The sequence below is a fragment of the Oryzias latipes genome, chromosome 15, assembly GCF_053564925.1.
Source record: "Oryzias latipes strain Hd-rR chromosome 15, Olatipes_Hd-rR_3.1".
Classification (NCBI taxonomy): domain Eukaryota; kingdom Metazoa; phylum Chordata; class Actinopteri; order Beloniformes; family Adrianichthyidae; genus Oryzias; species Oryzias latipes.
Window position 1 is genome coordinate 15,968,925 of NC_136251.1, and position 26,380 is coordinate 15,995,304.

Sequence of the window (26,380 nt, forward strand, 5' to 3'; positions counted from 1 at the left end):
AAAAAAAAAATCCAGCTGTGTCACAGTCCGTATCATTAAAAATGAATAAGTGGGCCTGAATGGCTCACCATGTGAAGATTTGAAATTATGGAGGACTCTTGTTCCAAGAGCGACACATCTTCAGAGGACAAACCCAATGTCTTTGAAAGAAAATCACCTGGTGTGCATATTAAGTTTATCCTTGATGTGTCGCAGGGAGTCTAAGAGCCCCTCATATTCACATGGATTTATTCAAAGAACTTAGATCCAAAAAAAGTTGGACCTCCTCAAGAAAAAGAAAAAAAAGGAAACAGAAGAACTGAGCAAAAGAACACTGATTGAAACAATTTGAAGGGAAAGATATTGGAAAATCAAACAAAAATGAGCCGCAAATCCCATCCTGGCAAGTGATCAAGCCATGATTTTTTTTCCATTTGTACAAAACAACATTTTAGGGAGCCTGCGTTTTGTCCAGAATTTCATACAAAAAACAAAAACAGGAATTTTGACTTCCTCAAAAGAAAAAAAGTTTGATTACTAGTAGAGGTGCAATGATACATTTTGATACTGATTCAATTTGTATGATAATTGGTGGTTGGTAATACGATTCACAGTCGATATTGGTTTGTTTTAAATTATCCGATTCACTAACCTATAATCGATCTTTAGTCAAAATATTGTGTGACTCAGAGTTAAATATCGGAGTACTGAACAAAGCAGCTGAAGTTTTCCAGATTCTATTTCTTGCAAGACAATCCCGTGTAAATTAAATATGTGTACAAACAAACAAGTAAACAAGAATTAATGTCAAATCCATTCACATTTTAGTTACATTAAGTACAGCCACTGGTGTTTTTTCAGGTCAAAATAATACAACTGGAACATTATTTGAAGATTACAACACTGTTTGTCACCTATCATACCTCAATCCAAATGGTACTTTCCAATGTCAATATGATGGATTTATTTTCATTTTAATACACTTTTATAATGGTATAGGTCGAGTCGAATAACAACTTGCCTCAGACAGATCAATATAGTTAGAACACAGGAATATAAATCAATGTATTGATTAGGTTGATCAATTTTTACACCCCCAATTCATAGAGTAGAAAAAAGTGTAAAATTGTGTATAGACCAAAAATCAAGGGAAAAAAACCCTCAAAATTAAACTTTTGGTTGATGAAACCCTAATGGTACTTTTAAAAACATAACTCATCTTATCGTCACAATGATAGTAGTAAAATCCAAATAATGTCCTATCCTTTTTCTGCACATAGTTGTTTTCACACTTAAGTGGAAGTGTTCCACTCCCTGCTCCCGTCTAAATACAGCATGAAATAGGGTGAACACGACTATATTTGTTTAACAATAGGCTGTTGCTCGGCATGAGTGCGACAACACAAAATAAAAATGTTCCCCTTTCCTCATTAATTACACGATTATGCTAAGCTGCATGCTTGACTGTGAACCAGATGTTGTGCAATTAACCTCAGAGTGAAGACAGAGTACAGCCTCATTGTCATTCACCTTCAAGAATGAAATAGAAACCTGCATAAGAGGAGAAAAGAGGAGGTTCCTCTGAGATTTCAACGAAACCAAAGTGAATGGAGCCAACGGCAGACTGCTCCCAAACAATACTGAAACTAATTAAGCATTGTGTGCAGATACCCTTCCACTCCATTGTCTCTGTAACCTGAAGCTGGAAGAGCACGAGTGGATGAAACATCAAAAAAACAGAGTTTGCATATTTTTGTTGGCAGATATTTTGTGAGCAAGTAGAAGGCCCAGAGAGTTTCCAAATGAAAACAGTTGCTGTGTGTCTTTTCGTAAAACACGGAAATTGAAAGATAGTTGCAAAAGAGATAAAAACCTGTAGTTAGGTCTTTTCAACAGATTTAGGCAATAGATGTCTGGGGCTATAAAGGAAATTGATTCCAAAATTTAAAGCAAGGAAGATCTATTTGGTTGTTGTGAACATTAAAGGATTGTTGGATTGTAATTTTGCCACATTTCATAGATGGCTTTATTGAGTGTCCTTAACTTCTTTTCTTGACACTTCCAACATTCAAGTAATGCAAAGGATACCAAAAGATCAAATAAAAAATAAAAATACAGAAAATAAGGAAATAAATAAAAATAAAAAAAAGCTGACCATTCTTCCCATAGTGATGAAAGACAATATAATTTTATAATTTCCCCATGCAAACAACATAACTGCACTACAGAGGACAGAAACGGACTATAATTATCATATAGGATTACATTTCTTTGCCATGACTGCAAGAAAGTGTTTAAAACTTCTCCATCACCACAAAAGTTCAGGGGTACCAGAGCAGCTTTGCTTTTTTTAAATGAGCTTCTAAAATGTTGTGTTTGGTGCTTTGGTCCACGTCTGCTGACATGTGCGATACATTCTTGACCTTTGTAGGAGAATAAATGCCATAGGGTGTATTCAGGCTGGAAAAATCAGTTGTTCCAGATCGAGTCTGCTTAACTTGTTTCGGATCGAGTCTCAAATCTGGCGTTTGTTCTGTATTCAGATTGGCATCAAGCAAACAAAACCACAGGACTAAAGATCTCTTCATTCATTGGCCAGCGGCTACAAGGGCAGGTCAAAACAAAAAGAGAAAGATAGTCATGCTGCCCGTTACAATACTTATCGGGACATTTGGTACGGCAGAGTCATGCTGCCAGGTGGTTACTGGCAAGAAGACGTGCCATGTGTGCTTTCACTCAGAGGATGCTGAAGTGCAGAGGAGATGTCGAGTTTGTAGGTAGGCCGCTAAGTGTTTATGACATATAGGTTGTCTGGAAAACAGTGAGAAGCAATGTGTATCACTTTGAAAGTTGATTTGATGAGCCTTCTTTCATCCAACCACATTTCAATGAGTTGCTGTGTCTCATCGTTGGGATTTCATTACATTGTTTTCAAAAGAATTCTGGTAAGGAAATTTAAGGAAGCTTTTAAGATGACGTTAGAAGGGCGTGCCACATAACGAGACACAAAAAACATGTAGGAACAGTTTTAGTCCGTATTGTTAAAATAAACGTTGTAATAAATAAGCAGTTGGAACCTTTTTCCAGTTTGACAACACAACAATCTTTGCTTTACATTTGCCCACGGCTCATCAGTTACTTCATTCCTACTCTGTTTACATCGACTTCGGTGGCTCGGCTCTGAGGATGGATTGTAACCAGACTGAGGAATCTCAGAGCGAACCAAAGCTCAGTCAGATTGAAAACTGAGAACACCTTGAAAGCTGGGATGAAGAGCGGTTCCTGGTCCCAGACCAGGGCCCACATGTTGAGGCCTGGAGTTTGACACCCCTGGACTAGAGTGTAGCTTAAGGCCAGAATGCAACCATATGTTATAGGTGCATGCACCTTATGAGTACTTCACAAGAGGTGAAACATTTCATACACGCACAAAAATCGCTTTTTTCAAGTTCAACAAGCCTCAAGGGAACTTTCAGATACACCTGTGCACCTCCCTAAAGATGCACCTTAAGCCTGTCACTCCTCTTTTCTGATCCTCCAAGGGCTTTAGAAAACCCCAAAAAACCCACAGCACCTATCAATATGGGTGCATCCAACCTTCCAAAATATTAAAACATGCACTATTCTTCAATAGAGGGTAGAACAATGGGTTTTTATCTACTAAACAAATGTCCTTTTAACTTTAGAGAGCTAAAAAAATGCCCCCAAACTGTAAAATGACAATCTGCATGACATCATATGGGGATATTTAGTCTTTCATTGCCTCTTCTTTAGCAAACCAATAACAAGGATGTAATACAGGCCAAGAACGAGCTTCAAAGGGCAGTTAGTTGGAAAACATGTTGGACACAGGTCCTCAAAGCTTGGATTCTCACACCCCTGCTCAGGGGCTCGGTAGGAAACAATCAACTTTGCAGAGATTTCTGTATTACAAACTTTTATTCTGACAATAAAGGCTACCTACTATTTGCAAGTTAAGGAACACATATAAAGATGAACCTGTTCATATACTGTATGTACTGTATTTATATATGAAAATAAATCTCTTCAGTGTGGCTGCTCTACGGTACTCTAAAACTCTCCATCGTTTCCACCCTCCATAACTGAGCCCAAAATCTCTCTACAACCCTCTTACTATTCACAAAGTATCGCTTCTCCAGTTGTTTACCTAAACTCTGCATGCACGTCTTTGAGAGCGGGAATCAGAGAACACAAGTAACACAACGGCCTGATCGTTGCCCTCAAAAGATGACTGCATACACCTTGGCACTAACTCTTATTGAGACTACCTATGTCATGCCATGTGCACTATAATATCTGTCTTCAAGAGGGTTGATACAAACCAGCTGCCTCCCCTGGGGCTCGCACTCCAGCAGCCCCGCCACCGCTGGAGGGCCCTTCAGGAAAGGATAGTGAAGGTGAGGAGATGAGGTGTTGTAGAACCACAAAGACAATCCTGAACAGAAGTTATAAAAACCAGCTGCCCTCTCTGTCCTCACCCTTCTACAGCTGTACACATCAAAGCTGTCCTGGGGAGTTACATGGATATTTTTTCAGTTATTTATCCACACATGTTTGCCAGACATTCATAACTCATCATTTTGTTGCAAACATTCCAGCCAAAACTACCTCCACTCCCTATAAGAAACCTTTTACTTCTAGTTTTCATGCATCATAAAATCACACATGATTGTTAAAGAAACAAATTTGTTTTAAATTCACCAAATAAGCACAGATAGGAGTAGAGCTGGTATTATTGAGATGATTTGCTTTCAACTTTACATAAAACCTGAAATTATTGTATTTTTTTATGTACACAAAAAACAACACAAACTATGATAAATGACAATAAATGATAACATGGATGTGAAAAACATGCAAATATGAACTAAAATAACATGCTGCTACATCCATGTACTGTCTGCTTAGCATTGCAGCATTGTTCAATTAAAACCATTAAGACCAGATACCTAACAACTGTCAGGCTGAACTCTTTTTTTTAACAGTGGAGCTTTAGTTCCAATATTGTTGACATTCTTTCAACTATCACAACCCTTCAACCGTTTACACAATTAACGTAATTCCAGTGGACTCTGAAGAGGTGATGAGTAGCATATCGGTGCAAAGCGGATATGAAAAGCCATTTTGCCTTGGGTCACAATTAGTTGATTCACTTTAATCACATGAACGGCTGAAGACTTATGGTGTGTCAAGAGACTGTGTTGTTAAGGGGTCCATGCCGACATTTCCAGAGTTAAAGGGTTAATTAAACTAAATAGATTTAAAAATATAAATGGCAATAGCCACACTTGAGGTCTTGAAAAATCCTGAAACTTGATTTTTGTTGTTGTAATTTTTGAACCCATGAGAAGGTTCATGGATGGAGAAGAACACAAAGGCGGGTGGTGCCAATAGGGTGGCTACAAAGGGTTTGATGAAGAGGGATAATTTGGTGTGGCAACCTCTAAAGGAAGCAGCCAAAAGGCAAAGAGGAAGACAAGCCAAACATGCTAAGAACGTGCAAAGCAATAACAGAAATCTTTTGAAGAGGATGTGCAGTTGCACACTGATCGGATGGTCGCAGGTCATGCCCCCAAAGCCACAGACCTGCTTGATTAATAAAATCAATGACAGCCTTTCTGCTACATACCAAGCACATGATTGCTCTGCTGTCAAAATAAGAAATTACCAATGAACACTTGCACTAAGGTGTGTTCGAAATGCAAAACAGATTGCCTACTCGAGAAGGGGTCTGCAACTTTCAACATGTAAAAAAATGTTCGGGTTGATTTCTCACTGACCAAAACCCAGTAGGAACCACAAAGTTCTATTGTACCCTTTAGAAAAATAAGAGACTGATGTATATTCATGCTATTGTTTCTATTAAATATAAATGAACTATTGTTTTTTTTGGCATAAATAAAACATAAACAAAAATAGATTTTCAGAATATGAAATAGTTTGTAACTTATGATAGAGGTTCACATGACTTCCTTTCAAAATAAAAGGCAGTCTGTGCAACATAAGGTCATCTCAATGCAGTAAATGTAGTAGTAGGTAGTGAAAAGTCAACGGTGATGTAAAAAAGAAAAGTCGATTTCACTGTTTGTGTTGCTTCTCAGCCAGAAATGTATACATCTAATCATCCATGTTTAAATCAGAGCTAATCAAGTGACCTTTACAATTTTTCCTAACCATAAGGCACATTAAAAATCATCGAATTTTTTCTAAATATAGAATATCTACTATATAATCTTCAGAATCTGCTTTATAATCTGGTGCACCTTATGTTTGAACACTTGTTTTGCCACTGACCTTAAATTGTGGTCAGAAATCGGTCAAAATATTTCCGTCTGACTTTGTCAAACTACAAAGACGAAGAACTTCATGAACCGGAGCCTTTCCGAATAATACGTTACTTTACTCATTTTTTTCTTTACAATTTGTATACTTCTTGCTTAACAGTTACTTTATAAAATGAAAAACGTGTTAATTATTTTTATCGAGACAGCCACAATGGAGGATTGAAAAAGCATCTTTTAAGCTCGGGACACACTGGCCACATGCATGACCCACGTTCAGAAAAAAATGCTAAAAATGGGTTCCTGATTGCGCGTTTAGCTCATGTTGTTCACACTTAAAAAGCAGGGATGGGTTATTTCTTAATTTCCGTTTACTACTGTTACTAGCCCATGCACCTGAAGAGCCGTGGTGCGAAATGTCAAAGTGGTGCAAATCTTGATCCAGGCTTTTTCTTTCACAGCTCTATTTCCATATAGAGCTAAAACTCTGGTATATAATTACAGCCAAGTCCCTTAATCCCTAATTTGGTCAAAGTTCAACCTTGTTTAGCTTTAAACACACGTTCAATGGTGTCACAGCTTAAAAACATAGACTTTTTATCAGAAGTAGTTGCTTGAACGTGTGTTGCCGAGGGCGTTTGTGAACAGAGCTTTAGGCATGTTTAGTGGTTTCTGCTCCTGCTCTTTTTATTCTGAGCTGCGAGCAGCAGGTTTGAGTTTTACTATCAAGCTCAGCCGTTTCTGCTTGAGTTTATTATCCATGGTAGAGAAGTTTGGTTTGGGTTCATATGTGATCCTCTGTCCTGTGTTTTTATTTTTTTTTCCAATTTAAAATTCTGCATATATTATGTATTAATTTGTGAAGCCGAGCTCTCATTTTCTAGCTGTAATTAGATGTTTACTTGTGTTTACTAATCCATTCAAGTGTCAGTCCACCTGTTTGTGGTTCACTTAATTTGGATTCTCCGCTACAATAACATATGACCAAAAGAAAAAAGGAAAAAGTCACGCTAAACAACACACATCCACTTCATCACATGAGTGTTTGACACTGGAACTCTCCTGATAAGAAAGGAACAGCTTCACGCTGCATGAATCTGACGAAACCTACATAGTTTAGAAAAGAACGCCTGACTTTATTTCCTCTAGTTTTGCTCTCAAACCTCATTAATGCAAATTTCTGCTTTACCAGCATAGCATAAGTCAACAAAAGCCAACTCTGATGAATTCACAAATGAAGCAACTCCTCCAAACAGAAGTGGTGTGTGTGTGTGTTTCCAAAGATGCAGCACTGATTTCGTCTGTTTTCTTTTCTTCAGTGTGTTTGAGTGTCTGTTTGTTCTGACCTGGAGTGGCTCCTCCTGGTTGCCACCCACCTCCAGCTCTACGGCAACCGAAGCAAAGGGACGACTGGCCATCTGTTGCCGTTCTCTCATCAGCTGCTACAAAGCAAAAAACACACATAAAATAAAATAAATTTCACATAAAATAACTATTTTAGGAAATAAAGTGGATCATCTTCAGATATTTGGGATCTTTTAGCCAAAACCCCAAATATTTAAATGAGGCAGGTGTTTACAATTTAAAAAAAATGTGTTAAAGGGGAGGATAAGGATTTAGGAATTGAAAAAATATATAGGAAATTAGGGGATAACAATCAAAGAACACAGGTTGATAAATTCCCAGGAGGAACACAAAGAATGAAAATAGCAGATGGTGGAGGAGGCAGAGGGCAGCATATTTTTTTATTCATGTGGAAATGAATCAGAAAACCTGCATTAAAATAAAAAATAAGAAACACATCCTACATTAGCTATAGAAAAATGGAAAAAAACAAATGAGCATGTTTACTGCACTGTCCATCGTAAGCCTATTTGACAGTTTTTCCACCTTTAAGGGGTTTTTGTCCCCAGATTGAGCTCAGTGGCAGTCACCTGTTTCACACATGGACAAAAACAGAAATTTTATGGCTTCAGCATGTAACATTTTGTCAGAAATTCTGTAGCCTTTGACCGGCTTATCATCCAAGTTTCATTGGCTCAAAGCCAGACAAAGCGACAAACACTTTCTGAAAATCTGTCTGTTTGAAGACCCACTCCTGTCAACTTTTGATCTATTTGATAATGCTTTTTCCTAGGACATAGTTTCTGCAGAGCGCAATGGCTTATTATAAATTCATCTCTGAGTTGTGAGAAGAACTGCTGGTGAGGAGCAACCCCTGAAGAGATAATTATTTCTTCCTGGTATCTAATGTATATATGTATATTTATTTCCATTCATTTGACATTTAGGAAGCATTTGCATCACTGTGTAAAAGAAACACACACACACAAAATGATGAAATGAATATGCCAATGCCATTCCGGTTTATTTAAAGCTGGGATTGGTACAAATGAGGTTTATCAAGCAGATTAGCTGAATAAATGAATTTATGACCAAAAAAGTACTGAATATGTATCAGGATGTTTGTCATTGAGTGCATTTGAATTTGTCCCCATAAAATGTGTAGAAACTCATTGAAAAAAACGATAAAAGAAGCACAATAAAGTGAGGCAGAAGCAACAGTAAAAGCAATGAATTACACGAAAGTAAAGGGCAAATAGTCCAAACAAAAGAGAAGAATTAATCCTTTGGATAGAAATAACTAACCATGGATGCCAATTGCTTCTGCACCTCATATATTTATGGCCTCCGTTGTTCCTGACTAAAAGCTGCACGCTGACATTAACTGGCTGTCAGGTGTTGAGCCAGCGCGCCGCCGGCTGCTCTCATGCCGGTGTCAGGCTCTTTAAGCATGAATGAATACTACACCTGTAGCTACATCGGTGCAGTCAGGCAGCTGAAACTTGCTCGGCTTGCACGCTGCTGTACAGGCTAATGTGATGTTTTCTCTTGTGGAATGTCACTATCTTGCTATCACTGTTTAGATGAGAGTTGGTGCTGGCGAGCATCGCTGTAAGCCTCCTGCCGATGTCAGTTCTGGTTTGGAAGATACAACAAGGTGTTTTGAGGTTTGTGCAAGCTAACGCATCCTTTCAAAGATTTTTCATTTCTAAGTGTATTAAGGTTGCTAGCATTTATTGCATATATGCTTAAAACGGTTTTGTAGGAATGTTAAGCTTCTAATGTGTTTTACTTTCAACATTTCAGGATTTTCCTTGAGATTTACTTCTAAATATTTAATTTTGGGACTGTTTTTAAGCCTTCTTTTAATCTCCAAAGTATTTGAAATTGTTTAAAATGTCATTTGTATAACACGTTTATTGTGTTCAGGTCAAAATTCATTGTGTTCGGGTCAAAATTGACCCGTTTTGAAACTAGTGAATGAGACAATTTGACCCGAACACAATATAAGGAAAAAAGGATCTCAAACTGCACTCTAAAATTAAAAGTTTTAGAATAAAAATTATTTTCCTTTGTTTAATGTAACCTCTATTTACCAGGAGGATCAGTTGAGAACACTTTCTTATTTACAGTAGTGACCTGACAAAACTTTCTCCATTCATTCATCTATTTTCTAAACCCGCTCCTTTCCCATCTGGGGTGACAGCGATGGTGGAGTCTACCCAGCTGTAAAAGAGTATGCGGGGCACACCCTGAAGAGTTTGTTTGTTTTGTCAAAGACAAGAACAGTCATTTTTGTTGGGTAAACGTAAATGAAAGAGACTTGTTGTACAATCAGACTAACTAAATCAATAAAAAACTGACTTGCATTGATGTTAAGATGATGTTGGACAACCAAACTCAACCTTTCTCTTTGGATCTTTGTTTTTGTTTTGCTTTGAGTGTCTATGCATGTGTCTGTGCTCATCCATGAGCAACTTTCTGTCATATTGTATGAGCCTTTCTTTTAGATGTTTTTCTCCTAAAGCCAGTTCTCCCACACGAATCAACAGGTCAAGGTTGGGGCAGGGAGTGAATTTATTCTTTGAATATCAAATATTTGAGTTGTTTAGTGTCTGGTAGACTGTTGGCTTAAGCCATTTTCTTGGTAATACATCTTGTAGATTAGGAAGTGTGCTTGTTACTCCTTTTAAATGTGCCAAATTTGTAAGGTTGTGAGGGGTTTGTGAGATGAGCAGCAGAGAGGAGTATAACCTTAAGTAGTCTGCACTCACTAGTGTGTTTGCCAATCAGGGACATGCCTGCCACTAAATTAGCTTTCACTCAGGATTGAAACCGAACCATCTTAACCCAATAGCAGCCCGGCAGCCCAGTGACCCCAAAAGATATACTGTGGGTTAAGAAAATGGATGGATGAATGGATTTAACGTGAACGTTTGTAATATTAGTCTTAAAATTTCAGGTTTAAAAGGATATTTTGAGTTATAGTGATGATTTATGCGATGCTTGATGTAAATCCTTTGAACAATCTATACAGTTTAGTGGATGTTTGCCTGTGTTTTAAATAAATCACATTGTCTTGACCTCGTCTTTAGTTTGTTTTTGAATTTTAATTTATCAATACAATTTTTATCTTCGTTTTAAAATAAAATCTTTTTGATTTGAAGTTTTGCAGTAAAATAAAAAGCCAACATTTACTACTTGTTTGAGTTGATTTTTTTGTATATTTTCAAGTTTGTGTTGGAAATTTTGTGTGGTAGAATTAAAAAATAATAACAATCTGTGGGAAAAAAGACTGGGGTTAAACCAAAATAATATGGATTTCAAATATTGCCAAAAAAATGTTTTAAAGATAAATTATTAAAGGAAATTTTAAAGTAGTAAACAATGCTTTAAAAGGCCTCAGATTACTAAGGGTTAAGAGGGCAACCGTGGACGCAGTTGTTTATTTTGGGAACACAAAATGTACCTTTGTGCATCAAGAGGGCGACAAGGGTAAAATGGCGAGCATCTTCTCTGTTTACCTCTCAGGCTGTAAGACAGCCATAAAATGGCTAATTAACTGCAGTGTCCCATCAACAAGCGGCACTGCGCTGGACGTCATCAAGAATGACAAAACAAGCTGAGACAACTCCATACTTGTTTTTCTCTAGGAAAATTTCTGTCCCCACGGCTAAAATTCAAGGTGAATCAAGGGAGGACACGCAAGTTAGCATCAGCTGTGAATATCTCTTTACGCCTTCACCTCATACATGCTTGTGTTTATTTACCCTTGAGGGAAGGCATGACATCTAAAACAGCCATTTATCCATCTCGTCAGCTGTGTTAGCCGGACAGACAAATGCACAAACAGCCTAGAGAAAAAATGAGCGAGCAGCAACAATGAAGCCAATCACATGGTGAATTATGTTTCAGAGTATGGTGGAAAGCAGCACCTGCAAGCTCAAACTGCCAGTTCTGTTAGATGGATTGGAAATATATGTGTAATGTGCCGTTTGCTGATTTTGGAAACATTCCTGAGCAAATGACAAGTTTCACAACAGTACAAATGGCTTACTGCTTCTACCTGCAATTAAACACCAAATTCAGCACAGTCAGGGTTCAGTTAGTAGCTAACACAACAACATTGACAGTGGTAGGTAAAGCAAATGGCAGAAATACATATTTTCTGCATCTGTCATAAACAAATAAGGCCTAAAAGTGAGTCATTTTCAACACACAATAAATGTATAATTACCCTGTAAACAATTAAAAGAAATTATTTTTTTTGTAATTAAAATGCTTGTTAAAGCCTTTGATGAAATCCACACACACACATAAAATTGCAATTTCATCTTTTTTTGTGAGAGTTATACACTTATAATATGTTGGGTGATTTGATAAGTTTTTGGTAGCAACAATGCTGACTTAAGGTGAATGTTAAGGAAAAAGAAAAAGAAAATCTCAGATTTGATCTACAATTTTAAAAACAGGGTTTGACTGAATTGTAAGTAATCATCAACTGATTGTGTATTCTTTCAATCCTGCGAGTAGTCTTTAAAAAATAGTATAAATAGATTAGTTTTTCTCCCCTATAAAGTTTGGAAAATAGGCAAAACAAGAAAGTAGATGCCATTATCATGAGATCACGAGAAGTGAAAACAAGGTAGGCCGTTTACGACGTCTGTAATCATGAGAAAACAATGTCGTAGTCATGACATAGTGAAATGTGTTATGTTATAATAACATCTACTATCTCGTTATCACAGTAAAAAACTCTTTTTTTTTCTGTGATAACATCTTCTATCTTCTCGTGATAATGACATCTACTGTTATCATGAGGAATACACTTTCTTGTGATAATGTGATAGACAAATGTCGGCAGCAGCTTAAGCTTTCTTAATGCTATCTGCAGTCTGTCAACACCTCACATAATGCCGACAGGCAAGTTGCCCATTTCACAAAGAAGATTCAACACGCCTTATGTTGTTTAATTCAGAGTAATGATGTTGACATTAAACATGCAAATTTGTCAAAAGAATTGGTTTTACAACAGAAGAGGGGTTGAAAAATGACTAACAGCTAAGCAAAGAGATAAAACAGATCAAGTATTTTTTTTAAAGAAGTTAACTGGATCAAAATTGCTAATAAAGCACACTAAGCAACACATTAGTCATTCTACATTACTGATTCCACTTCCAGAGGAGATATAAACACTAAAATCAACACCCATGCTCCTTCAATCTATCTATATCCTGACTAGATGGTTTAATCAATTCTGCAGAGGGCTACTGGTTAAGTCTGACTGATGTTTTAATCAGAGGGCGCAAGAGAAACCAGCCTTTCTGGACAAGGTGTAATAATTCTTACCGGACAAGTTTTATTATTTGCAAGGCCTGTTTCAGGAGAAGGGCTACGGCTAACAGAAATGCATGCTTGAGAGCCATTATAAGTTATATCATTGCTATGATCCTGTAAAAGTTGGTCCTTATGAATACCAATTTTATGTTCAAAACAATTAAAGTGTTTTGAACAACTAGGTCAAAGTGTGAAGCCATGTTTCCATTCTATTTGCTTTGGTTCATGTCAACAATGTCTTCTTGAGAAATGGCTTTAAATCATGGTTTTTCAGGTATCTTTTTATTTTCATATTTTCTTGGAAATATGAAAAAGAAAATCTATGAATGCTTTAAGCATCAAATTACATGTAAATAGAGTGATCATTTTGGATGAACATTTTATGACTTCTGAATTGCCACTAAAGTGGAGCCGTTTATTTTATTATTGTCAAACAATTTACTATTTGGATATTTGACAGTTTCTCTACAGTTTGTCAATTTTGTCCCTTTGAAATAATAATTTTGAATGAGCAAAGGCTGGGTTAGGGTTTTAAATTGATATCCTAGTTACATTTTAAATCCAAAGTGGCTCATTCCAAACTGATGACTGTGTCATGTCTCCGGGTATTTCATGATGGTTGTGATTTGGAGAGGTGGTCTTGCAGGCGACTAAAACATGAAATGCAAATGTAAAAGAAGTGATGAAAAGGCTGCGTCTGACAGGCCATTTTACAGTTCAGTAAAAGTGTAATTTATTATCTGGTCAAGCATTATGTCATTATTTTTTAGTGTCACTAGGACAGGTCCATTTGTCCCATCGACGTAAAAAATTCCAGTCTCAGTAACATGGATTTATAGAAAAGCAAAGATAGATCGTATGGTAAATGATTACATTGGGGTCTTTTGAATAAGAAAAAAATATATATATATAAAAAAATAAATATGTAAAAAAATAAATATGTTATATATTTATAAATATATATATATATATATATATATATATATATATATATATAAAAATGTATATGTAAAATATATATGCAGATGCTTTATCATTTTAGAATTTTTTTGTTTACGAGTTTGAAACAAAATGACTTTCTAAGAACCTGCAATTAAGTCAATGGAACTGAAAAAAACAAGCAAGATGAAAACAAATTGATATAACATGATTGCATATTGATTAATCCAGCAGCAGATAAAATAACAAATAAAATTGCTGTATTTGGTGTGTCTATGTGGTCATTGGAATGTACAGTTGGTGTGCCAGTCCCCGTATACACACATTTACATACTGGAGGTTATTTATGTCCATGCAGGATGCCTCCATGCACAATGTCTGCTATTTGTTTGTTATTATGGACAAATGGACATCCTGGTTTTAAAACCATCAACCAACGGAATCAAGAACCATGACCTTTGTTTTGTAACTTTATTGCTCTAAAATAAAAATGCATATGGAAAAAGAGAAAATCCTGTTCTAGAAACTGCATTTTCTAATGTAAGAATTCTATCGTGTCACCATAACATGGCTCGTTCATCAGCTTGTGTTGTAACTGATGTTTCATGATAACCAGTTAATTTTGAATTTGTCTAAATGGAGTACCTTAAAGTTTTAGATGCATTTAACTCTTGAATTACTGTAATACTGATCAGCAGCAATAGTGTTGAGCTTGTGATTTGTATCATTGCTATGCTCATAGTACTTCAACAGACAAAATAGTTTCTTTTGGAGATTTTTAATCACTAACCAGTAGCATGCAATGCAAAACCATTCAACTCTACTTCTGAGGTGGGTCCGATTTGACCCAATTGTTTTGTGAACTCCTCGTTATATTTCATATGTACACGCCACTGCAGGACAACGGTCAGCAACTATAGATCTGCGCTCAGCTCTTTAAAGCATGTTTCATATACTTGTATGAAGGGCTTTTACGCTATTATTCGACACAGATGAATATACAGCACGCGATGAATAAAAACAAAAGCAAAAACAGAGGATTGGACCATCAGGAACACTGTGAAAAATAAGCAGATGCATGGAAAAAAGTACCACAGACACAGAACTGAAACATTTAGATTTTATAAAAGGCGTCTAGGCAAGAATAACAATATTTTTCTTTAAACGAGCACTTTTATACAGTCGTGATTAACATAGTATTCAATTATACCTTCATTTTAAGGCTTTGAAACAAAACGGTGTAACAAGAGACAGAAAGGGCTTCCTGCTTTGCCTCAGTGCAAATGAAATTTTTAAAAAAGTGCGATCTTAGCTATTGAAAGAGGAATTAATCTATGCTGATGGATGGTGTCTGCAAAGATACCGCTGGTCTGATTGTTGGATACAATGCAGCTGCATCACAAAGGATGCACACGTGGGTGCACTCACAGATTTACATCACAAAAAACACTTGATTAAACAGACAAAATATGTGGATGCAAACAGGTGTGACAAAAGACAGACAGACTGTGAAACACACACACTCACACATCCTTCCCCCTCAGATTTATATTCCAGTCGAGGCGCAGAGGAAAGGTGATAACAAATCTCATTTCCGGCATGTTTGCCAGGTTTCCAGAAAGCATTTGTCTCCTGGTTGGATATGGTGAATGGGATATGAGTAGAGTAAACAGCAGCCTAGATGTCACTGTCTGGAAGAATCCAACACTTTAGAAGAGCCTCCATCCAGTCTGTTCAAACAAAAACTCAAGGGACTCATTTGTTCTCATGGACAGTTTTGCAGTGTGGTTGTTGTTAAACCAATGCAGTCACAAGTCTTTTCTCGGAGATAACGTACAGCTTTTATAGGAAAAAATTTCAGGTTCTAGGCATTGGTCAACATTATTTGACCAATAAAAGCTTTAGCGCCAAACTGTTTCAGCAATAAATCTTTCATTTTTTTGCGTTGATGGCGTTTTGTTACGACAGGAATCCTTTTGTTTTTTAGATTCTATGGATTTGCATTGATTAATTTGTCGTCTTACTACTTGGAAACACTCTGGCCCAATGTTGTTACAGCTTAAGCTTATTTTGTCTAAAAGCAAACACAGCTAATTGCATTGTGAGTATCCAGAAATCTTTGACCATAAGTGTAAAGAATTAAAGACTAACAAAAACAGGAATGATAGATGGCATTGCCTGATGTATAGAATGGGAAGGGTCAAAAAAACAAATGTGAAAAAGAAGGAGAATTCATTTGAACTCATCCATCTTCAGAAACCGCTGAATCCATTTTTGGGTCATAGAGATTCAAAGTTGATTCCAAAATGAGTGTAAAACATAGCTGCTACAATGAAGTGATTTCAAGAGTTCAGGCTTAGATGCGTTGTCTGATTAAATGGGACATGAATGCTTTGCTCGTATTGAACATGATTTGCACAGCAGGAGCGTCCAGTTTCAATGTAACCTCAATGCACAGACGCACTGAGAGGTCCTCCTGCACAGGTGTGGCTGTCTGGCAGCAGCGTGTTTCATGGGACAATGTTTCCAGAGTTCAAATATAGGAACTTTGGCGAATTGGGTAAACCAAGCAGGAAGTCAGCTTTAGCTCGTGACATGTTGATGATGTGATCAGCAGATGGAGTCCAAAACCATCATCGAGGAGAGGTTATGCTGTTTGTGATCCTTCCGAACTTTACGATATTTTTTTCTATTTGTATCAAGACAATTGTACAAAGGTCCTCTAACTTCATTCTTATTTTTTCCCTTCTCAGACCAATGCAGGAAGTCATCAAACTAGGTCACAGAGAGACTTAAGTTCTGTAGAAAGTGGCCGCCATTCAGACAGCTTTTGCAGTAGATGGTGAACCTCACCGTACTGGGAGAGCCTGTGAATGATCTCATAAACCCAGACATGGAGACATGATTACTGACGCCTTTGTAGATCTATTCAAAATAAATAAACCTGATCTCTCAACATCATCCGCGTCTGCCATGCATTGACTGTTCATGAGATATAGTCAATGCTTCCATACAGCGATAAGGCCTAAAACCTTTAAAAGTAGCTCCTCCCACATGCACAAGTATAAAGTGGAAAGGATCTAAACAAATTTGACAAAGGAGAAAACATTTAAACTTTATCTAATCATCCGTTTTCTGAAACTGCTGAATCCTTTTTAAGGTCATGGGACGTTCAAAGTTGATTCCAAAATCCAGCTCCCGTCTAAAGAAGCCACTTCCAATGAAAACTTTATGTATACCTGCTTTAAAAGTGCGTTACAGGCTTCCACGTTTAAAGCCATCGCATTCATGAGCGTTTTAAAAAAAAAAAGCTGTGAAATTGACACATGATGGTGTAAACCCAGCAAAAGTCAGGTTAGGAGAATTTCAGATGGTTTGCAAGTCATTCATACAGTCAGTCCAAGTTTTACACAACATCTACACTTTTCCTGTTCCCCATGCAAGCAGGGTTGTAAAAGTGAATCTGATTGCTAATCTCTTTGACATACATCCTGCCATGTGCCATAATAAATCCCTATTGATTTGGAAAGCTAATTAGGAAAGGCCGCTGGGAAACATGAAGGAAAAAAAATACTTAAAGATCGAATAGCTTGTAGCATTAAATGTGAACAAAGCAGCCACACTCGTGTAGTATCAACAGCTCTGTTCACAATTGACTGTCAATTAGTGCTAACGCTTTGACTGGACAATGAAAGAAAAAGAGAGCAAATATGATCCAAAGAGAGAGAGAATAAAGCAATATTTCAGTTCAAATAGAACAGAAATTGATTAAACTTGTGTGGTTTTGAAGTAAAATAAAAATAATAAATGTAGTCTGCATTTTTTTTCAAAAAGTGTTAGCTGTTATTTAAGTAATAGAAAATAAGGTTTTGATTGCCGGTATATCTGCTGATGCAGAAAAGCTTCTTTTAAGTTGAAACAGTTAAAAAAATAGAACTATCCATACTTAACCGTTTGACTCCAAACCCACTCTTACTTATTTAAGTTACTTATTTAAGTTTAAGTCAAACACAGACCAAAAAAAAATGTAGGATGGTTGGTTTGTTACTTGCATCACAAATTCCCCCCTTCGATACTTTCAAACCACACTCGGTAACGTGCGTCCAAGCAACCACTTTTAACAAAAACTCTGTATAAACAAGCATGAAAGCGTGTTTCAGGCTTCCACGTTTAAAACTATCATGCTGCGTTCATGCATACCAACACAAGTTTCTATGACCATTTTCAAGCTTCTACATACAAAATGTGCGGCCATCGAACACATAATGCTAGTTAAACCATGTTGAACTTTGACCAATCGTTGACTTCAATTTGGTAGTGACATATGACCGGCATCCCTTCTAATTCATAGAAGTGCCAACCATTCGAAAGTTGATCATGGGGGAGAAATTAATAATTGCTGTTTGTGCCCGGCGGGAATTTGATGACACCAAGTCTTTCATACATCAAAATAAAGCTGAGAAAAAAAAAGGCTGGAGCAAGATTTGCGAGATTTGCACTGCTTCAACATTTTACAACAGGCCTCTTCCAGCTGTAGGTGGAGGGCATGCACTAGAAAACAATAGAATAGGAAGAAGAAGCCCATCCCTGCTTGTTCAGTGTGAACATCATGGGCTAAATGCGCAATAAAGAACTCAAAACAAATTCCCATCATCTGTGATCCATCTTTGGATCGTCAAATTCCCGCTTTGTACTTAGCTTCACAATCCTTGTTCCTCCCGCCAATTTAAAAAAAAATGTTTCAAGGTCATCCCAACCAAGAATATTCTTTTTGTGCATTCTTTTTAAACATGGTGGATATTTAAATGAAACTACTAAATGTCACAACACAGCATGTGTCATCAAATATGGACGTGAAGGCTGAGGCGGACGCGAAGTGTCAAATCAGAAACAGGTCTATGCAGATGTAATGCAATGTTTCAGATTTTCCCTTTTCCCCTACATCCCTACAGTCTTCAAAGAAAGTAAGCACTTTGTTGAGCGGGACAGTGACCCTGCCCACTAAATCAGCAGCTGCTGACAGAGGTCGAGAGACAATGACACAGATGGGAGAAAGAGAGAAAGAGCGCTACGGTGAAAGAAAACAGGGGGCCTTTTCAGAGGTCATCCATTACACATTATCACATTAGCTCTCATCATTGGCCTGCGAGGACAGCCATCATCCATCCCCATTTTCCACTGGCCAGCGTGCACACATTCCAATAGAATGAAAGGTTGTGTCTGTGTGTTTTTCTACCTTTAGTGTTTTCTTTTCTTTTTTTGAAATGACTGGTAGACGTTCAGCAGCTGGAGCTAACCATAGAGGTTGGAAAAAAAAATCTTAAGGTCTTTGTAAAAGTTTAAAATCTGCAAACTTAGTGTGCAAACAACTAACTGTGTTTTGAGTCTGACTTTTTTAAGCATCTGTAGCTTCATGTGAAACCAAACTTTTTGCTAAAAATTAGCCTTAAAAACGATCAGTCACATAGATTAATATCTTGGCATCTGTTGAACATTTGTTAACTCCAATGTACTGTTTAAAAACATTTCTTGAAAGCAAAGATTTACTGTTTTTTCACTTTTAATACCTATTGAACAGCATCAGATTCAAGAGCAGATTTAAGATGTATCCTCTTGTGAGCTTCTTTTTCTTTATTTTAATCAGTTACAAACTAATAGAAACGTATAAGCTGATCATGAAGATAATTTATGAGATTCAGGTGTTATCAAGAGGCATGACGAAAAACAGTAGTGACACGTAAAGACTACATTATGGTAGAAGTGTAAAGTTGTTTTGTCTCCAGTGAGTTTTGATTTCTCCTTTAAATGCTGACATGAGCTAACAGCATAATGCCAAAGAAATCAACCGGACAAACTCGACTCAGGCAACATGGTTAGTTGTAATATCTAAAACATTTCATGTAGATGCTAAGCTTAAGTAATTGGTAAAAGTTTAAGTAAAAGGGTTGATAATGAATCCACTTCGGTCCAAAAATTTCAATAAGCCCATTGTGTCAGAACTTTATTTTTCCATTGGCCAGCAGGAAAACACATTTCTTCGAAAGAATCTAAAATCTACAAGCAGTTTGGCAATCATCAAAAGGAGAAACAGCTGTATATTGGAATAAAGCCTCCAGCAGATACTTATTATAAGACAAGAAAGAAACGGTGGTAATTATAATGGTGAGATCTACAAAAGACCAGCCAGAACAGAAGGAAGTTCTACAGAAAAAAATGTGAAGAAAAGGTTTAGTCCTTCGGAGGTTACCCAGCGTAACACCAACTAAAAAAAAATACATTTATAGTCTCACAGATAGTGATGTTGTCTACCTTTTCAGGAAAAAGGAGGGTACGTATGTTTTGACTGCCACAACTAAAAGCTCTGTGTCTAATCTTTCATTTGGATTCTAGGAATAATCAGAAATTCAGCAGATTAAAAGTCACATGCTCTATTTGGTAAGTATGGAACTTGGAGGTTTCAAGGCAAGCTGGTTGGTGATCCCACCCTCTAAAAGCCATCCACAGTATGCAAACCAGCTGCTAACACACTGCGCTTCTCTTTTCCATCATTTCTCCTTCCTCTCTCATCCAGTCCTTGGGTTTCTGTGGGAATGGTGTTTATACCGTTCATTTAGCCCATTTAGCCATGTGTCCCATTAACATCAACTCCCCATCTGTCTGTTTGTCCCCTAGAGGAGTGCCAGTGTGTGTGTTTGTGTATGTGCTCGATTTGCTATGCATGTGACTCTTTTTTGGGTTCATCTTCCATGAGTGAGTAAAGTAAGTAGCTTTGAACGTGGCCCATTCTGCGCACAAACTGATCAAATATCAGATTAACTTCAATCAATTCCCACCTGTGCAAGCGATGCTTCCTATGATCATTATCTGTGACCTCTCTGGTTGGCTGGCTGCCACCCGTCCTACATACCAATTAAACTCTGCTGCTGATAGGCCAGCTGACTGCCACTTCCTGCCCTGTACCCAATTAAACTGCATCGAGGAAGAAACCTCAGCTGGGATAGGGCTGACTGATGATGTTGGCTTGGAGGTCAAGGAGTGCACTGCTAAATTTTTCTTAATGCGATAACAACTAGGCAAGCAAACCTTTTCTTAATGGGATCATTGCGTATTCACATCGCAGTAATGTGAAGAGATGTTTAATCATTCTGGATCTAATTTGCTGTCAAAGATGGTTTCATTCACAATGGAAAAGCTTCATGGCACATGTGTTGAGATTAGAAACAATCAGCACAATAATCTTCGTGGAAGCTATGGAGTGTGCTAAAATGGATTTTGCCGCTAAAGGTGAAGGGGCAGCCAGTTTAGTAAAGTAAATCTGGGTCACACCATTGGGAGAAGCAATGTGTGGATGACGACAAATCTGTACCTTGTGAAATCACAATGCAATCTGTTGGTAAAATGGTAAATAGCTTCAACAGATGTTGATGCCTGTGTCAGGCGCCCGTGTTTGGCAGCGGAGCGGCCACCAGTGTGTGAATGTGTGTGTGCATGGGTGAATGGGTCTGTGACTGTAAAACGCTTTTTCCTTGTAGGTAGAAAAGCGCTATATAAGTATATGCCATTTATAAGTATACGCCATGTAGTGCTTTTCTACCTTCCTCGAAAGCCCAAAATGCTTTACAGTCACAGTCCTATTCACTCACACACATTCAACCACTGATGGTCGCTTTGCTACGTAACAATGGCGCCAACCTGTAACCACCAGGTGGGGTTCAATATCGTACTCAAGCAAAAGTCGACATATGGGCGAGCAAGGCGGGAACCAAACCTGCAATATTCCGATCAGAGGTCGACCGCTCCACCTCTGCACCAAGGCCACCCCAAATTTCGATTTATAAAAATGATTGTCCTAAGGTGAATTAGAAAAACCACAATGAACGGGGCTTGTTTTGACGGTTCCTATCTTTTGTGTAACACAGCTGAAAACTGGCACCTCTATAAAAAAATTTAAAAAAACACACAAATTTGATGTAATTGATTTCTACCCCTTAAACACATAGTTATATATGTTTGTCTGTTTGTTTGTTTGAACAACCTCCTTAATATTTCTCAGTCAGGTTTTGAAAAAGCTCAGAGCACAGAAATGTAAAAGTATCAATAACAACAAAGACAGCAAAGGTTACTGGTGACTTTCCAGCCATGCCTTCAATAAGGTAAACTTTACCATCTTATTATCCACTTACATTAAATGACCTCTTTATGTATTATTAAGTGCTTTTTTTGTTCTATCGATATACGGCAAGGCAAGGCAAGTTTATTTGTATGGCACAATTTGTACACAAAGTATTTCAAAGTGCTTTACAAAACAGGAAAATGCATTGAAATCACAATACATAATAGTGCAACGATTAAAAACATAAATAATGATTGTTGAATCTACTTTAAAAGAAAGGAAAGAGAAAACAAAAAAGAGGTGCCGATAAGGACCCTTCAGTTATATATACGACTAAACAGAAATGTTTTGATTCTTGGTTTGAACATTAACGCACAATTTTGTATTTTGTGCTCACAGATTAGCATTGTTAGGGCACAATTTAATAATTTATGTACACAAATTTGTATTTTGTTGGTACAAGTTACTAGTTAGTGGTCACAATTTAACATTTTGTGCACTGTAACAATTTTAAAATCTAACTTTTTGCCCACTAAATAGTAATTAATGCACCCAAAATTCTGATTTGTCCCCTCAAAATGCTAATAAAATTAGTAATAACTTGTGATCATGAAACTCTAACTTGTGTGCACAAAATACTAATTTGTGGCCACAAATAATTAATTTGAGGAAACGTTTATTTTTCTAAATGTCATCTTCAGGGCTCTCTACAGAGATTCACTGCACAAGGAGCAACACCAACATTTTAACAAGCTCAAGCTGCCTCAGCAGAAGCATCTTCCTTTTTAAGAACATTTGAAAACACATCTTGACAATAAATCATTTGATTTTTTCATTTATTTTAATTATTTTTTTACTGAAGCAGCATCATCAGCAGCACCATACATCTTTATCTCTTTGCTGTATGTTTGTCTTTTCATTCTGATTCATTTATTTCCCCATCCTTCCAGAGAAAGTTGCAAGTAAAGCCAAAGAGTGCAGCACTACTTAACACAACAAGGCATCTCATTAACAATAGCCAGAGGCTGCCAATATACACAACTCATCAACTAAGAGGAGTGTATTTGTGTGTGAGTGTAGTCCGCCATCATGTTTGTGTGGGATGGAAGAGTCAGCACATTTACTGGCCAGCATGCAGGCCTCATTTTCACATCTTATAACAAGCAGCCAGTCAATCAATCCCCGATCGATAACTATCTGAAACTATCTGGAACCTGCCAGCACACAGGTGTGTGTGCATGCACATTGCTGTGAGGCTGACTAATTCAGACTCTGAGGCGTATAGCTTTAAGGCTGTTGGGCCTTCGTTTAGTGCCAGCTGTGGAAATGAAACTCCAGCGGCATCTCGGAGCTGAGCTATTGGCGGCCGCAAGGGAAAGCGGGTGAAGAAGGAGAAGTCAATAAGACTGGGATGAGCAAATATTCTTGGAGACTGAGAAAGGGAGGTAGACAGAGAGCCAGCGTGAAAGGCGGAGAGAGAGACAATAAAGGAGAAGCCTCCACTTTTGCCAATAAACAAGCCAGCACAGCACTATTGCAGATCGCCACAGAGCTTAAGTACAGAAGGTAGAGGCATTAGAGAGTCCTCCCCATCAAAGCTTCGACAGCGGATCCCACATGTTTGCAAAGGTATGCACACAGGTCTGTGTATAAACATGAAGAAAATGCTGTTTGCATGTGATAAGGCAAATTATTGGTATATTTGCAGTCTGAGGCTTATTTGTAATCTTCTCCTGCCAATATGAAATTAATTCAGCTACATCAGTCCAGATCTTTTAAAGACTCACTCGATTAAATGTTGTGTGCTTTAAGTGATTTTGATATTTTCTTGTTGCATTTTTTTTAATGATGGATGACATAGAGGAAATTAAACTGAAATTTTTTTTTTTCGAGTATTTCTTTATTTCAAATCATTGTGAATCAGGGGCAGATGAAAAAATACAGATTGAAAAAAATTGCATTTGTTACGTAGAGAATACCCTGAGCGGTCCACACGCTTCCTGCTCCGCTCCATTCCGATGCATCCACTTGGCAAGGCAAGTTTATTTGTATATAGATTTGAACCATAACACAATAGAGGCCTGTCTCACAACCAAAGGGAGACTGTTCCAGCTTTTAGCTGCATAAGACTGAAACGCTGATTCCCTTTGTTTGTTCCTAACTCTGGGCACCCGCAGAAGGCCGGTCCCTGAGGTCCTCAGAGTCAGAGAAGGTTTATATGGCACTAACATGTCAGAGATCTACTTTGGTGCAAGGCCATGGAGAGACTTGTACACAAGCAGAGCTGCTTTGAAGTCTATCCTTTAAGCTACAGGAAGCCACTGCAGAGAACTGAGCACAAGACTGATATAATGGTACTTCCTGGTTCTGGAGCAGCAGCGTTCTGGATGTACTGAGGCTGTTTTACAGCTCGTTTGGAGAGGCCAGTGAGCAGGCCGTTACAGTAATCTTGTAGACAAATAGATCCACGTGCGTCTCTGTTTTCCTCGTCTGAGCTGGTATCTGGATCAAAACTGTACAGCTGGATAGCTCCAAAATTGATCATGTTTAGATTTTTTGCACAGGTAATGTTAGGTTGGGCGTGTGAGGGACTGTAAGATAGGGGGGAGCAGGTAGACAGGTGGATGATGGGAAGGGGCGGACTTACCCAGCGCCAACAGTCCCGCCCACAATTCAGAGGTGATTGATGCTTGATTGATGCTACAAAGATTCGTAAAGTGATTTCCCACTTAAAAGTAAAACCTGTTCTCTGGATCCCATCCCCACCTCTCTTTTTGAGTCGGTGTGTTCAGCCTGCAAGGAGGAACTCCTGAGCATCGTTAACCGCTCTCTTCAGACTGGGATCTTTCGCACATCCTTAAAGACTGCTATAGTGAGACCCACTCTGAAGAAGAGCAGTTTAGATGCTTCAAATCTAGATAATTACCGACCAGTGTCAAATCTGCCATTTTTAAGTAAGATTTTAGAAAAATTAGTTTTTTCCAACTAAATGATTTTATTAATAAAAATAATATTTTAGAAAAATCTCAGTCTGGTTTTAGATCACATTACTCCACAGAGACGGCACTGGGCAAGGTTATAAATGATCTCAGGTCCAATTTTGATGAAAAGAAAACATCTGTTTTAGTATTGCTGGACCTGAGTGCAGCCTTCGACACAGTTGACCACTCCATTCTTCTAAACAGACTGCATGACATGGTTGGAATCACTGGAACTGAGTACAGCTGGTTTGAATCCTACCTCACAGGAAGAGATTTTATTGTCAGTGTAAATGAGGCATCATATGAGAGGCACGGACTGACATGTGGTGTGCCACAAGGTTCAGTACTTGGCCCCACACTTTTTAACCTTTACATGCTACCGTTAGGTGATGTCATCAGGAGACATGGCATAAAATTTCATAGTTACGCTGATGACACCCAGTTATATGTGGCTGTGTCTCCTGATGACATGGGACCCATTGATGACCTTTTAAGTTGTGTTTTAGATATTGAAAACTGGATGGGAGAGAACTTCTTAAAGCTCAATCAAGGCAAAACTGACATTTTAATTGTTGGTCCTGAAGCTGAGAGAGAAAGGGTCCAATCCTATTTATCAACTTTTAATCTGAATGTGTGCAATAAAATAAAAAGCCTCTGTGTGATTTTAGATGCAGATCTTAACTTTGAAGCACACGCAAACCAAGTTACAAAGACTGCATTTTATCATCTTAGAAATATTGCCCGAGTGAGACCCTTTCTCTCACAAGCCAGTGCTGAAATATTAATCCATGCTTTTATAACATCTAGGATAGACTATTGTAATGCTCTTCTTTCTGGTTCTAAGATAAATACTATCAACCGGCTGCAGCTTGTTCAAAATTCGGCTGCACGCCTTTTATCCAGAACCAGAAAGAAGGAGCACATTACTCCAATTTTGAAGTCTTTGCCCTGGCTCCCAGTCAGCTTCAGGATCGATTTTAAGGTTCTTTTATTAGTTTATAAAATTTTACATGGAGCAGGACCCTCATTTTTATCAGATTTACTTTTAGTATATGACCCTCCCAGAGCCCTCAGGTCCACAGGTGCAGGTCTGCTGGTGGTCCCAAAGGTCAGAACTAAAACCCACGGCGAGGCCTCCTTTCAACACTGTGGGCCTCGCCTGTGGAACAGCCTGCCTGAGGACGAGAGGGCTTCAGCCACTGTGGAGGTTTTTAAGAAAAAATTTAAGACACATCTTTTTAGTAAAGCTTTTACATAGTTTTTTTCTTGTCCACATGTTTTTATTTGATTTTATAAAATTTTAACAGCTAATTTTATGTGTTTTTGATTTTAATGGAGGGATGTGTATGTGTTGGGTTTTTGTGAGTTTTTATTAATTCATTTAT

The 26,380-nt window shown here is 37.8% G+C and overlaps 1 protein-coding gene across 4 annotated transcripts in view; it reads right to left on the reverse strand.

Annotated features, from left to right (window-relative positions):
• The window catches only part of atrnl1a (attractin-like 1a), a 287,490-nt gene that overhangs the window by 46,878 nt on the left and 214,232 nt on the right, over nucleotides 1-26,380 (reverse strand). For 3 of the 4 annotated variants that reach the window (XM_078931510.1, XM_078931509.1, XM_078931508.1), the window contains one exon: nucleotides 7,628-7,723. In XM_078931510.1, coding sequence (XP_078787636.1) covers nucleotides 7,628-7,723 — 96 coding nt within the window. Of the gene's footprint in view, nucleotides 1-7,627; nucleotides 7,724-26,380 lie in introns of those variants that run through there. The other variant, XM_078931511.1, reaches the window with a different exon arrangement.